The sequence below is a fragment of the Accipiter gentilis genome, chromosome 4 (genome assembly GCF_929443795.1).
Source record: "Accipiter gentilis chromosome 4, bAccGen1.1, whole genome shotgun sequence".
Lineage (NCBI taxonomy): Eukaryota > Metazoa > Chordata > Aves > Accipitriformes > Accipitridae > Astur > Astur gentilis.
The window spans coordinates 7,983,095-7,999,048 of record NC_064883.1 but is presented as its reverse complement, the minus strand read 5'-3'; the positions used below and the strand labels follow the sequence as shown (position 1 = coordinate 7,999,048).

Here is a 15,954-nt window from a genome sequence, read left to right as displayed (position 1 = left end):
GGCTCACTTGAGGCTGTACTGCAGAGGCAGAGATGGAGAAGTGTTTGAAATAAAAATGATACAGTAGTTCAATTTAGGAAAAATATTTGCCATTTATTTTCCTTGTAGTAAAATTTAAAATGGTAAGAAAGGCTAAATAGAACAATCTTGTCTTTCAAATGAATTTATGACTAATTTTTAAAATGTGTATATATATATATATGAGATACAGTGAAAACATTAAGTCATATCTCTTTCTTGTAATGAGACATGAGTGTGAGGTGAGAATCTACGAAGAATAGATAGTATAACGTCCTTAGAAGTCCATCTACTCTAGGATTGACAGCCAACACGAATTTGTGCGGTTATTCTATGATAATTAATTACATGTAAATTTTGAAGCATATATACTTACTGGGCAAATAGATGTCAAACAACATAGTTAAAATTATAATTTCTAATTAAGCTACAACTTGGTTTTACATTCATAGGTGTAAGTCACAACCACTTGCCAACTTTTGCCCACAAAGTACCCTTTATGCTGTTAGTGATGGAGATCCTGAGAGCACAATTTAATGTATGTTTTCCATAGGAGAGTTGCTGTAATCCATGTTGGGTTGATATGTGTACTCATGGAAGGACATTTTACTTCCCCTGTATGAAGGAAACTTTCAAATTTATTTTCATATGACTTGTAACAGCAGCATGGAAAGTAAATTGTTTTTCTTACATCCGTGCAGCGTGCTGGGTTAAAACGAAAGCTCTGGTCACTCTACTCAATGTTTAGGTCAAGCTAATCTGAATTTTGCTAAGAATTTTTGGTTTGGAGTTTGTCAGATACAGGTTTTGTGGAGACAGTGGTTTACATGGGGGTGGTAAAATGTCCTTGGTGGTTCACTTGGCACAATTCCTTCACAGTAACTCCTTTTCTCCTCAGGGGTTAGCTGAGAGGGTTATTTTCTAGGCTGGCCCCAGCATATAAGCTGTTAGCTGGACAACTGTGATGTAAATTTAGTGCATAAAAGAGTAAGGCACAACATAAATTTGTTGGGATAGAGTATTTAATGAAATTATTGTTTCCATTCTATAGCAACTCACAAAAAGTTTTTTACATATGGTGCAACAAATTCAGTTGTGCTTAAAGAATATTCTTGTGTAGTAAATACTTGCTTGGCTCCATTTTTGTATGGCAGTGACCCAACAGGTACTTCAGTGTGGATTTTGGCTTAGAGAGATTTGTGTATATTGCTATGTTGTATAATGTTGCTCATTACTAGATCAGATACATTTGTGCTTGAAGAATAAAATTTCTGAAGCTTTTTCACTGTCCTTTTGTCTTATTAGTTTCAAATCACTACCTCTCTGATCACAAAAATGTACTAAAATAGATACTATATTCCTCCCTCTTTTATTCTCCACAGCAATGGAGTTTCATGAAAACCTGCACAATATAGGAGCAAGAGAAGGCTTAAAAGAAAGAAAACTGCAAAAATCAGTAGAAAGTTTTACATGGAACATTACAATTTTAAAGGTAATGTGTCTTCCTTTGGTTAGTTACTGTATTTTTTCCATTCACAACTGACATTCTAATATTGTTACTGGTCATTGTTATGTGTCACAGTTCAACTGGATTTATTCACTTCTATAACCATATTCAGTTTAGTTTATACAACTTGAAAACACAGCAGACTCTCAAAAGTGAATTTTTCTTCTTTTCTATTGTTGTGGGGGGTTGTTTCATTTAGTTTGTCTGACATTTTCTTCTTACAACCTTTTAACGTTAACAGGATCCATTGTAATCTTGAACGCATGGGTGAAACAATGACTATTGATTTCTGTGGAGTGACTCGGGCTGGGAGGAAGCTATGCTGCTGTTTAAACCCTGATTTGTGATTTAAAAGGGAGTAAGAGTGTTAAGGTTAATGCAGTTATTGAAAAACAAAAAGGAAACAGTTGCTACTGCAGTCAGTGATGAATGGTGATTAATGATACATACAAATTATATTAGTAATCCAGACTGGAGTAAGTTGAGTGCATATGAACTGGGGATTCTCTTTGCATTGTTGAGTGCATTTGCTTACGTTTTGATGCAACAGTAAGGGATGAAGTATAAAGAAGCTTTCAGCCAGAGACCCTCAGGAAACTAGAATGTGGAACAGTACAGGTTTCTTATCACTGGTCTTTCATCTAAGTAGAATATATAAAAATTTATAGAGGCAGTAAAACTGCCTCCCTTAATTTATTCTCTTGACACTATCCTTCTAGCCCAAATTATTCAAGTTTTGTGTTTACATCCACTAATGAGTTTTTCTCTCCCACTGAATCAAATATTTCTTCACTACATTAAACTATAAAGTCTATTTTAATTAGAAAGAAAATTATTTTCTCCCACATATTTTTTTATTTTTAGTTCTTATTGAAAATAAAATTCCCTATCACCTCTTCTTACAGTGAACTACTATGGAAAAGCAGTAATACATATGTATTTCTCCAGCTTTCCATGTTGGTTTCAACTGTTAAGCTTTTCATGGTGTTGCTTGGTGCTCTGGTCCCTCTTGTGTTACATTGCACAAGTCCAGTGCAATGGAGAATCTCAAAGAGGTTAAATTTGCTGTAGCATGTACAGTTAATACATTCTAAAAATATGCATGCAGGTTCTGCTTATGGGTAAAAGGACTAGACTATCACTTTTCCTTTATTAGAGCAGAGTTTCCTGAAGACAGTGTATTATGGGTTGTGTCAAATACCATTCCTGTGCTACCTAGGGGATAGAGAGGAGGGGAGTCAGTTCAGTGGGTTTGGGCAAATTTCAAGGAAATAAATTCTTATCCCTTCTTTACTTTTCTGTCAAAGGTATCAGATACCAACTTGGATAGGCAAATCTATTTTGATGCTGCCTGAAACAGCAGTACCTTTGCTTCACCTCTGCTTTCCATTCAGAACATAAGGGTTGGTGGGGGGGAGGTTTGTAGTTGATGAGCAACTGAAATGTGAAGTCGTGATTTCTGTGTAAGCCAGGAATTGGAGAACCCACATGGCAGATCTGGCTCTTCAGAGCACTGAAAGGCTTTTGTGCATATCCTTAGGATTAACGTAATTATGAAGTTAGAAGGCTTTCGTTTTGAAGAGATTATTGAGAAAATCTCTTCAACATTGACTTGTTGGGTTGTTGGGGTTTTTTTCTACTTGCAGATTAAGGTCCTATCTGTAGGAAGGTACAATTTGTCCCATAATTAATACTTCATCAAAAAAATTGCTGAGGTGTTTAATCAGCCTGTTGTTGAAACTTTACAGAAGTTGTTACAGAAAGTTCTGGTACGTTGTTACAACTCTGAAGTTATTTACAAGTATTACAGTTCACATAGGCATATATTAATTGCTGTTATTCACATTTAGATGTACAAAAAGTTGGAGGTTGTGATTTGTTTGAAGTAACACACTGAGGTTTTTCACTCCAAACTCTCAAATATAGGCTGTAACCATAACTTCTCTTGGGTGTTGTAATTAAATAGAAAAAGTTTATCAGTTTCTTAGACGCCACTCTTCCTGTCTGGAGGAAAAGACCTGCAATTGTAATTTTGATCTAATACTATGTTTTTTCATTTCCATTTTTCCATTTCTCTAAAAAATATGCGAGGACAGTGATGGAAAGTGAATGCCCACATTTTTTTAGAGTAAAAATGGATCAGGAGAGTGACAATCTGAGCCAGTGTAAAAGAATTTCTTTTTTCTGTTGAATTCTCTGCCTATGTCAAATTAACTTCCCTCTTGAACTGTACAAAAATAAATTCCTGTCTATTAAGTGGCCCCAAATTTTGCTGTTCAACAAGCAAGACAGTTCAGCAACCAACACACCGAAGGCAGTGCATGCTTAGATGGATTTAACTTTTTATTTTTCTTGTAATTAGGAACAGTATTTTACATGGCCTCTTGGCTATGATTTAGGAATTGCTGTGTGGCTTTGAATAGCATTACTAAATAATTCTGCATGAGCGCCATCCTCAGCTCCCTCACAGAGGAATCACAGAATGCTCACATGGTGTGGCTGATGTGTTTTCCAATCCAATTAAGCTGCATTTTACCCTCAAGGTACATATTGATCTTTTTTTCTCAATTGGGACATTTTGGCTACAGTTGATGCAATGGAAAGTTTGATAAAATAACAAAAATTGACAGCTTAATTCTAGGGGAATTCTTTGTTTAGAACATTTGATGTAGCTATTAAATATCTAAATGTATATGTGTGTGCGTGTGCATTGCAATTTGTAAAAGGATTTTATTTTTCTGAATTTGAAGCCATGTGGCCAAATTTATTATTGGTATAGTATGTTTGAATTCAGCTGAAATATCTCTGTCGTGTATGTGTATATGCACACATTCCCATTCTTATGCACCCCATATATGCACATAGAGATACTTGTTTAACTTCAGAACATCACTTAGACTAAATTTAGTCTGCTTTAGTGAACTTTGTTGTCTATCTGAGAGATTTAGGGATTGTACAGTGTTAGAATATTCTTCTCTTTCAAACAGGCAGTTTGCAAGATCATTTGCTAGTAATTTGTTTATTGTTGTTACTCAGACTGATGGCACTCATATTTTCTAAATATAGATAATCACGTTTCCTGCCAGAAAGAGTACACAGTTGAAGAAAGAAAATCACTCTAAGTGCCGTTGCAGCAGACTTCTACGAACAACCTAATGTTACAATTTATGGACTTCTCTGGCATACCAAAACTTTGGAAAAAAACTCTATAGGCTCAGAATTTGAGATGCACATAAGAAGAGCATAACAGCATCTTTAAATTAGTCTTTGCAACAAAGAGCTGTTCCAAACACGTAGGGAGAGTTCAGTGGAAGTACTCGGAATGAAGGTGGGACTCCTAACTCCAACATTTGTTAGAAGCTTCTTGTTGGCTATGAAATTTTTAGACGTCACATTAGACAACATGAATTACTTTCTCTTGAAAGAAATCCTGAGGCATGCAGTTCATGGCATCTGTTATCTCTGTAATGACATTGGTTCTGCATCTACATTATTTTTATAAACGTATTTATAAAGGGAACATTCAAGGCACTTACAGGGGTGCAACTTCTTACCTTTTTCTTTTTTCTTTTTTTTTTTTTTTTTTTTTTTTTTAAATAATGTCAATTTTATGGGCCAAATGTACAAGTGGATTCAGGCAGCACTTTTGTCACCATGGGGCATTTGTAAAGCCTCTGATAGCTGCTGCCTAGTCTTGTAGGTACTCAGAAAACCTCTTGCATCACAGTTCAATTTAAATATCTAAAACTACTAGTCTGTTGATGTTGCTGGACTGGTGGAATTTTGGATCCTAATTAAATCCATATTTAGAAGTTAGGAAGTTAAGTCCTTTATGTCCTGATTCTGTAAATGCAGTCAGAGCATGTCAGCTGGAGCACTTGCAGTATGTCCCATTGTACCTAGCAGCCACTGCTCAGAGGAACGCTTTGAGAAAGGGATACTGGCTTCTGGCTTCTTACTTTTCCTGATAGAAGCTTTGGGTCCCAGAACCTGAGCTAAAGCCCAGTCTTGGGATTCGGGGGGAGAAAGAGTGCTCATGCAGTTAGTTCGAATGTCATCTCTACAGTTTTACTTGGATGTTCACACACTCACTGAAGAACCTGTTAATCAAAAGTCGTGAGTGAATACATGCCAGATTATACAGGTAGCTGTGCTGAGACATTCTAGTTGATGCTATATCCGATTGACTCTGAAATGATACCTCATTTCATAGGTATGAGAACTGATAGGAACCATTTGGGGTTTGTTTTTAATTACCTTTCAGGAGCTATGATATAAAAACACTGCCTATTAGCCGAAAGCTTCAAAACAAACAGAAGATTTTTAATGTTGATTTAAAAAAAACCCGAAGAGAGTAGTTGATGCAGGCATATTGGGACAGAGAAGTATGAAGGATATTGAATTGGGGTTCCACATTAATTCACATCTTTTATTGTTGTTTATTAAAAGCTTATGAATGAATATCAGTTTTGTTCTTTGATGTTCTTCAAGACCTTTTTCATGTCTGCCTAAAAAAACCAGCTTGGTGCTTTATTCTTTTCCTGAAGCTTGTAAACATCAATGTGTGAAATAGGTATTAAAGTTACATAGCACTCAGTTCTGTTAGTGAATTTTAACCACGGTGAAGGAAGGGGATCAGCGATTGCCATCTGCTGCTGTGAGGACAGTGCTCTTAGGGTGCTCTGCACTTGGGATGTGCAAGGCCTGTATCGGTCCCATTCCTAGCTGGGAATTATCACAAACTGCCTGTTAACCACAGTGCTGGGAGTAAATTTGAGTTTTGTGGTGTGTTTACCAGACAACACTAAGGACTAAGTTAATTTACTTTTTGACTTATCTAAGGTGAAAGCCTGACAAAGGCAGCCCTGCTGTATAGTGAGAAACGTATGGGTTTGGTTCTGCAACTGCTCCAGACTCCAGCATTGAGTTGTCTCTGCAGACCAGTTTTGTTTCTTTGAATGTGGGGATTTTTTGTACTTCCTTATGATAAATCTGCTTGACTAAGTTTTGAGCCATTGAGACTAAGGTCTGAGCCACTGATAGTTTCTTGTATTGGCTTTACAATATGCAGTTTATGGGAGCAAGTAGCCTACAGCCATTTGGGGCTGGTAAGAAGGTGAAAGACCTCCAAGTAGTCCATAGATCTGAGAGATTCCCGTGTTCCAGCTTGTAGTCAACTGACTGTGCTATTAACTTGCTTTTTAAGTCAACGGCACCTACTGCAAAAATAAGGATCTTATGCAGCTACAGGATGCATAGAATATAAAGAATTGAAACTGAAACTTCAGAGCCCTTGGACAAGAGACATTTGATATATAACTAGAAGAAAGGTCTTTGAACTCTTTTAATTGAGTGTGGGGGGGCAATTTTTTCAGATCTGGATGACTATTTTCTGCCTTTCAGATGCGTTGTATTACTGTTACTGTGACTACAACTTGTTTTTTTAAGATGCATACTGCTTTTTTTCCCCAGCATATGGCTTCATGATGGTACATCAACAGAGCTAGGCATTTTACATCAGTTGTGCAGACCTCTCTCAGTTGAGCTTGTGCCATATTTCATAGCAGCGGTTGGCTCTTGTTTTATCTTTGGATCAAGACACGTCAGCAGATAATGACAACACAGTTGGTTTCACCAACATTTTTCTGAGTTCAGTGCATTCGGAAATCGAGTGCTTCATTCTGTGTGTTGGAGAAGAGAGTAATATACACAGATTCATTTTTCTGTTTCACCCTGCTCTAAAATTGATCCCACTTGGCTGGATGTGTTTAGTCTGAACCCTTTATCTGCAATAAGCCAGTCCCTTATCCCAGATCCTCTCTTGTCTACGAAGTTCATCTTCCCTGATCAGTCTTGTCCAGACACTCCCAGTTCCCTGCTGAAAATCTAGCCATTCTTGCTAACCCTTGGCTTCCTCCTTCCCCTCTCTCCTTCATCCAATATTCTGTTCCCACTTGGCACCTAATTTTCTCTTCTGGCAGGTCTTTCCCATTGCTTTCCAATTCATATTACCCTCTCTTCACCTCCTCTAGAGATCCTTCCTGATGAGTCTTAATTTTAGTTTTCTCATCACCTTTTCCAATTTCATTGTATTCTGCAGTCGTCTCCCTGCTCTGCATTTTTGTTTGTTTTTCCCTCTCGCCAGCTTTTAGTCTCATTACCAAGCTCTCTCACTCTTTCTCAGTTGTTAATACTTCTACTTGTCTGTCATTTTCAGACTTCTTTCAAAATGGTGGATTTTGTCAATCTGTTTTCTCTCTGTATTCCAATCCCAAATGTTGCCTCAATCTTTCCCTTTCTCCACTCACCTGTCTGATCCAAGTTCAGTGTTGTCACACTGTGTTAGTTTTTCATTATTTCACAATCTCCTCTTTCAGTAAGATCTACTCTGCTTTGTATAATACAGTCCAACTTCCCTTTCTGCAGTCCTAGACTTCTTACCAGGTCAGTCCTAGAGATTGCTCTTGCCCTCTCTTTTTCTCCATCCACCTCCTCAGCAGAGTCCCTGTCCCCTCCTCCAGTCTGGCTTTTGGACTGCCTGCACTGGCAACCAAATGTTGGTGGTAAGACAACTTGGAGAAGCCATACAGGAAAACCCCAACTTTTTCTTCTAATGCATGTTCATTATTGTCTGGGAATGGAATATGCATTGTATTACCACATTGCTGGAGCTGTCAAGAGATGAAGAATGGTCAAGAATGAAATCCTGAGTGATTGTACTAACCACGTTCAAAATTTGATTTCTGTTTATTAAAGGCTCATAATATAGATCCACTACTCTGGGTCCCTGCAGTCATTTGAATTACAAGTCTCTACCCCAAGTGGGAGTGGGGAGGGAAGGATGGAAGATTGTTAAAGAAATCCTGACAGCATTTTCCTGTCTTTATGCTCAGAACTGAATGAGCCATATGGATGAGGTTGAAGAATACTATTAAATAGTAATAATAATAAAATCTGCCAATGGCAAAAATCCTGCATAGAAAGTATCAGCTTAAGTAGTTAAAAGTTTGGCAAGCATATAAGCAACTGAAAGCAGGATTTTTAAATGAGAAGTTTTGGGCAACGTTATTAATAGACTGTTGCTAGCAGCTCTGCCTATAATAAATAACTTGATTAAAGTTCCAGAACTATATTCTACTAATCCATGTAAAATGGAGCTTGGGCTAGAAACAGATGCACTCCAGATATGACTCATTTAGTCTGCTGGAGTGTTTTAAATTAGCTTTTAGTTGTTTGTCAGTTTGGAAAAAAGTATGTGATTAAAAAAAAAAAAAAGTAGCCCTGGTGTTCTTCAGAAGAAAATATTACTGAAGCTTGTGCTGTGATTGGTGAACTTCTGGATTTTTTTCCTGTCTGGTGATCAGAAAAAAACCCACTTTGGCTGTTACGGTCTTGAATAAGGGGAGAGGGGGCATTATTTCTTTGAAGAAAGCTATATTTGTTTTCAATTTGTGTGCCTCAGATGTGTAATTCTGTTTACTTCATAGGATAGTATTGATGTTCTGAGTAAGGCTGAAGTATCACACCGTGAGTGCACACATGTTTTTGTCTGACTGCTGTTCTACCTCTCCTCCTTCATTTTTTAAATCAAAAAGTAAAGCTGGATTTCAACCTTATTTGGCAGAGGAGGAGAGGCAACATATCTGTTATGTCTCTAGAAGAGACATTAGCATCTCTTCAAGAGAAGTGTCTCTTAGGAGCTAGAATTTACACAGGAGAGACCCGTGTACCCCAATTACAGGAAAAGGTGCAGTCAGTGTTCATACCTTATGAGACATTGTAGGAACTGACAGTCTGAAGGAACTACAGTACCTGGGGTTTTTTTGTTTGTTTGTTTGTGTGTGTGTTTTTCTCCCTTTCAGTTGGAAATGACACTGTTTAAGATCGGGTATTTTTGAAGCGTCATTTACTTTTCTGTAAGCTGTGGGGCAGTTCTCCTTCGGGAGTGCAGGCACAGTGCAATCGCTTTGGCCCTTCCAGACTTTGCACGTGTTTGTGAACTTCTCTGTGTCCACCGGTAAGACAGGTGTGCTCACCATGCACTACGGCCTTGCTCATTCCCTGCACACGGGCAGAATAGGCAAGGTAATGGCTGCAGGAAAGGCGGTCCGTAGTCTGCTAACGAGAGCTGTTGCTGTTAGAGGGCTTTAATCAACACAGAGAGTCGGAGTAGCCAGTACTGCAGGACAAAGCCAAATCACCTAAGCCTGGGACAGTTTATCTTACAGCTTTACTTAAAACTTGATTACTATGAAGACTAAGAGTGCAAGTAAAGAGGGGCAGTGATAGCGCTGAACTGCAGACAACCCTGTGAAGTCTTTGTCATCACTGTCCTTTTTATAGGTTGCTTGCCAAGCTGTATTTTCATATTTCATGCTTTGACAAGCATTGATCCTTTACGATGCTCCTGTTGAATGAATCACTTTGCTAGGAAAAAAACCCTGTAAGAACCAAAAACCCAAAACAGTTTAATGGCTCTCTGAAGTATTAAAATCAGCCTTCATGACTTTCTCTACGCAGAAACATTTGTAGTCCCCATCGATTAAAAATACAGCACAGATTACTTTCCTGAAAATTGTTAGGTAGAAATGATCCCTATCCCTTTGTTTATGCAACTGGTTGGCTCCGGAGAAAGCAAAGAGCTTGGTTCTTACTAACATCAAATTATCCAATTTTGAGTTTTGTTTTGGGTTTGTGGGTTCTTTTGGGTGTTTTTTGAGGGTTTTTTTGAGCAGGGCAACTGTACCATTAATCTGAAACAAACAGAAGGGAGGGGGAAAAAAAAAAAGAGAGTCCTATTATCAAGTGTGTATTCTAATTGCATTTATTTTCTTACAGGGACAAGCTGATCTTCTCAAATATGCTAAAAATGAAGCACTGGAGAATCTGAAACAAATCCATTATGCCACTCTTTCATGTGGACTCAATAAGCCAGGCACTGAAAATGCAGAAATCTCAAAGCCCCGTCGAAGTCTGGAGGTCATACCTGAAAAAGCAGGTGATGAAAATGGAGAATGAGAGAACACTCTTCTCATAATTATGGAGTTTATAACTCTGTGACCAATTGTAGCTGCATAGGACATTTGCTTTGCACTTACTGTTGGAAAATATTTGGAGTTTTTAAAGCACAACTGGAGAAGCTAATTACAATCTACTGAAACTGTGAATGTATGTAGCAACTCTGCTTGTGAAGGCAATGATATTGTGTAACATGGAAATTACATTATTGGCCAAAATATAATATATATGTAAAAGATACTGTAATTCAGTAATAGCGTGCTGAAAAATTCATTATAGTGCCATAGGGAGATGGAACATTTTTTAAATGAGCTGTAACTAGAGGGAAATCAATTGACAGAATGTGACAAGATGCCTTGATTTTCAAATGAATTGGATGCGCAGGTCCTTTATTTCTTTGCACAATTTGTTAATTGTGCTAGTGAGGTGGATTATTCTTTTGAAAATCAGGTCCAAAAAAGTAGAATCCACATGTTTCACACTATATTTAATTCAGCCGCTCAGATATTTGGGTTTGAAGTGGTATTGATTTTATTGTTGAGCCATAAATTGAGAATGTAATTAGACAGTGATCACTGACTTCAGTGCACTGTAGGAGAGCCATTACGTAAAAGGAAAATGTGCAATCAATCTGATAGCCTATGTCAGAAGAAGATACATACCTATTTTGCCTAAGATCTTCTGCAAATGTGTGTAGATAATGTGACCAAACTGCAAGCAAAATGTTGTAAATAGTTTTTGTGAAGTGAAGTGCTCATATTAAAAAGAGTTTTATGAGATTGCTCCCGGACAAGTAAAGCTTTTAACTAAATTTTAACTTTTTTATTTTTCAAGTATTTTCTTCCTTACAGAATAGGTGGTATCTCAATAAGCAGGTTTGTCAAAAAAAAAAAAAAAAAAAAAAAATAATTGCTGTTCTGGTTCTGTTTTGGTTTTCTGACAACATTAGGTAAAGGTATTGTAGCTGATATGCTCATTGTAAAATGACTATACCAACCTAGAATGTTCTCTTACTGTTTCTGATTTAACAATAAAATGGACTATATAATTACAGAAGCTAATAAATTTGAAGAAAAACACGCAAAACCCTACAGAGATCAAAATGCAGTTTTTTTCACTGTGGGGAAAAAGGGGAAGATTGTGATGCCTGTTGAAAAGCATTGTTTTAATTAGAGATCTTCAAGACATGCATTGTAAACTGATTTTTCTTTTTTTTTTAAACCAATTCAAGATGCTGTTTCTGCATTCGGATTGTAGTGAACATCTACATATACATACCGTCCTGTAAAAGTCAATGGAGCTCTGACCAACAACATTGGTATATTGGCACTTAATCTGAATTATTAGGGACTTAAATTTATTTTCTAGTCATTATAAAATTAAAGAGGGGGGGAGGAAGATGAAAAAAATTTGCATAGTAAATGTCACAGCTTGAGCCTGCACTTTTAAATGTCAAACTGCATGGGTTAAGAGCAGTTTTAGAAGGTGCTAAGCTCTTTCAGTGTCTAGTGACAGATTGTATGCCTCAATATTACAGTCTTGCCAGAAGCGAGTTCTATTCTGTGTTTGAAAAAAATGAAAAACATTTCCAAAATGAAACATTTAACCTGTGGTAAACACCTACAAGCGTTGCTTTTTAGATAGTCCTTCTCTACGTTGTCAGCTGGAAGTCTTCTGATTGCACCTGAAGTTGATGGGAAGCAACATGAAATTCCCTGTTGCTAACGATGTTCTGAGCCAGTATGAAATTAGTCTTCCAGGGCCAAATCTATCAGATCTAAATCTGATTTATCTACAGCAAAAAAACTGTGTTGCATCAAGATTCAGCTGGTCCATAAATATACAAGGTCAGTTTCACTTTATCAGAAAACCTAAAACATAGGCTGTTGGAATTTTAAGTTCCAACTTTTAGCCATAATTGAAAGTTCTAGACTGTAGGAAGATGTCAGTACAGTTAGCATTATACTTCAAATAGGTCTTAAAAGCCAGTGAAGCTCCATTTGCAGTCCTGGCCCACCACTGTTTGCATGGTATTTACAGAATGACATAATTTATATCACAAATCAAGCGTTTCTGTAGAGTCTCTCTCTCCAGCCACGTTATCAGAATTGATGGCTTGGGTATTCTTAGCATTTATATATTTCTGTTTAGCATATCACAACCTGGAAAGAAGTGAGGGAACATTGAAAGGATTAAACAGTTTGGTGGTTTTTATTTCATTTTAAGGCAAAAAAAAAAAAAAAAGTAAGTGAACAATGAGTATCACATAAGCTAGGACTGACGGACTTTGTACAATATATTTAACCACTTGCTCTGATCCTGTTCTGTCTTGTTAGAAAGGAAGATGATACTTCTTTGGAGTAATATCCTTACATAGTATCTGCTTTTAAATAAAAAAAGAAAAAAAGTTAAAATATATGTAATTAGCTAAGTGACCATTTAAATATGTTTCAATTTCAGTGTAGTTCTGATTGCTTAAAATGGAGGTCACTTTTGTCCATTATTCATACTCAGTCCAGATGTGTATGTAGGGTAAAGGCTTAAAATGAACTCAGTCAAGCAGTTACTCTGAAAGATGATGTGTAGCTAAATCCTTTAGGGAGTTTACATGTTGCATGTTAAAAGAATGCAGGATAAATACCTGCAAGCAAAGTATCAGGCTCTATTGTTAACCCAGTGATGATAATTTCAAAACCATATTTATTAGCATATTTTTCTCAGTTGTGTTTTCTTAAAACGTTCTTTGCATCCCTGATGCAATTTACTTTTATTATTAGTCCCATTTTTTACAGTGTTTATTTTAGATTATATAGAAGAATAAGCACCCAAGATCTGGTGAAGTATTCCAAATAAAATAAATCACAGGTTGACTTCACACTTTTTTTTGCCTTTATTTTCTCAAATGTGCTGTAATGCAGTAAAACTGTTTACATATTTTCAAGTATGAGAAATGGAGCCAAAACACAAGTGACTATTTATCTGATTGCCTTTCTTGCTTTTGTTTGGCTCCAGTAATCAGTGAGTGAGTAAGGGTATGTATGGAGACCTAAGTCAACATATTACTCAATTTAAAAGAAAATACTAATTGGGAAAGGAGAAGTTCATGTACAGATTAACCATGTAGACACTAACAGTGAATTCTTTTTTTGAACACAAGAAAAAGGATGAACAGTACCTGTTTGAAAAAGGAGCATCTCTAAGCCCCACCTGCGTTCTCCCTGCCTAAACTCCCCTCCTTATTGGTTGTGCTTGGTGTGGTACATAGCAGCTGTTAGATATTAATTACAGAGCCTAAGACCATGCCCTCCGTCCTCTGAACACACCAGCCAACTACAGAAGACAACTCTGTTCTCCAGGAATTCCCTCGGCAGCACTTACTGAGGGGCACTGCTGAGACTATTGATGCCACCAAAACAGCAAAAAGCCTTCAAAACAGAGCTGGGGGCCAAGCTCTGCTGGTGAAGTTGTGGCCCTTCTGCTGTCGGTGGTAGTCTTCTACTCAAGTCAGTAGGGTCAGGATTTAAGTGCAGTATTGCAAAGTTTCCCCTTTGTCACAGGTCTTTTGTTTCTTTACCTTTTCTTCATGTTCTTACGTTGCTGCAGCAAGGAGCCTTAGATGGGTGCCCCACACAATTTTTCAAGCTTGCCCATGCAGGCATGGTGAAAGATGCTGTATGAGTCAAGCATTTTTTTCAGCTACTTTGTACAGCACAGGAATATTTTTATGAGACTCCATGGCTGGATACTATGTTCACTTTTTCCTGTTTTGAAGTTGAAGCAGCAGAGAGAGGGGTGATTCACAGTTGCCATCATGAAAAATGGAAGTGAGTTCCAAGCTGACTAAAAAATTTAACTCTGGTCTACTAATCAAATGAACTAATCCAAAAGGACCCAATCCTCCAGTCTTGCAGTGCTTGAGTTTCCCTTCTGTTTGTATGATTTCCTAGTTTTCTACTGCATGAATGTTCTTTTGTAAGTAATGCTGATTCCTTCTTGCTGCATGCATTGTTTGCTGCACAGATCAGGAAAACCCCTGAATGTCCTGTGCATGGTATAATAATAATCCTCCATTAAGCCTTAGCCTACATAGGTTTACGCTTGTGTTAACTGAAGGTTCAAAATTAATATAAAGAGCAATATTTGCAAAAAGGGCGATCATACAGCCATATTCATGGCACAATATGCACTTGCAATGGCATGTACTTCACTGTGAAATCATTTTATCCCCATATAGCTACTAACAGTTGGAGTGCTGCTGCTGGAGGATGACTAGCCCATGGGATTTTAATACCGTGAGCAAAATTCTGAAACTGATGAAGTCACCAGCTTTCTTCTTTTGACTGTAATGGGTGTAGGGCTTCACCACATTTTTTTCTTTTTCTGTTCACACCTACTCATTCTAACCAATTAAGCTTTCTAAATTGAATGTTTTAACAACTTGGTTTAAAAATTAATAGATCTGCATGTATCCTATAATGACCTCCAGTCTTTTGAACTCCTGTAAAGAAAAAAAATCACAGTTCTTAACCACCCTGATTCCTTTTGCTCTCAGTATTTTGAAAGCAACTGTGGGACAGGTCAGTTTGATAATTTTCAAAACTAACCCATGTGACACTCTTTATTCATTACAGCTTGCTTGTTCTCAGTAAGAAAAAGGCAGTAAAACTCTTGAGGTTTTCTGGTTATTTCTGTTTCTGGACACTATTAAACTTCCCTTTCTGACTCATCACCTCTGTTCTCCGGGTGGCTGTGGAAAGACAGGGTAGCAAAAAGCAGCACAGCAGAAAGATTAGAACCAGGACTTGAGTACAAGAGCAACAACACGCCCTCGCAGGCTTAGGGGAGCATCCATTGTAGTCAGCAGCGTTGGAAAGGCAGTTAAGGGCTTAAAGGCAGCAGTGGGGAGGAGGAGGAGGAAGATAAGCAGAATTGGATGTAAAAATAAAATAAAGATTTTTAGCCCAGGAGTATGGGCAACCACAGGGTGGCATGGTCCCAGTGCCATCCTGTGGGATCCCTAATGCTTCCTGGTGGTACTAGAAATGTTACCAGTACCTTGGGGCAAAAGCGTAACGTTTCTTCCCTTGACAATATTATCTGGTGTGGCAAAGAGAGCAGCGTTGCTGGGAGAGCGGTCAGGTGTGAACGCTGAACTCTTAATTTAGCTCTCTGTACCCAGCTGCATGCGCTGCTTCGGCATATGTACTTGCGCCACTTCAGCTCATTGGAGTTCCCACTTGGTGCCACTTCGGCACACCGAAGTTGAGGGGGAAGGAGGAGGGTGGTGCGTGCGTGCGTGTGTGTGTGTGTGTGTGATCAGGAGAGGGTGTTCGAGAGGCGGCATGGGAGGGCAGCATGGAAGGAGGCAGCTTGAGCTGGGGTGGGAGTAGCGCGACCAGACAGAGAGTCGG

At 37.9% G+C, this 15,954-nt stretch overlaps 1 protein-coding gene across 2 annotated transcripts in view; it reads left to right on the top strand.

Moving 5' to 3' along the window:
- The window catches only part of PLCL2 (phospholipase C like 2), a 109,061-nt gene extending 97,446 nt beyond the window's left edge, over positions 1-11,615 (top strand). For both annotated transcript variants that reach the window (XM_049798066.1, XM_049798067.1), the window contains exons 6-7: positions 1,401-1,510; positions 10,364-11,615. In XM_049798066.1, coding sequence (XP_049654023.1) covers positions 1,401-1,510; positions 10,364-10,543 — 290 coding nt within the window. In that variant the 3' untranslated portion in view covers positions 10,544-11,615. The remainder of the gene's footprint in view (positions 1-1,400; positions 1,511-10,363) is intronic.
- Positions 11,616-15,954: the final 4,339 nt, after the last annotated feature.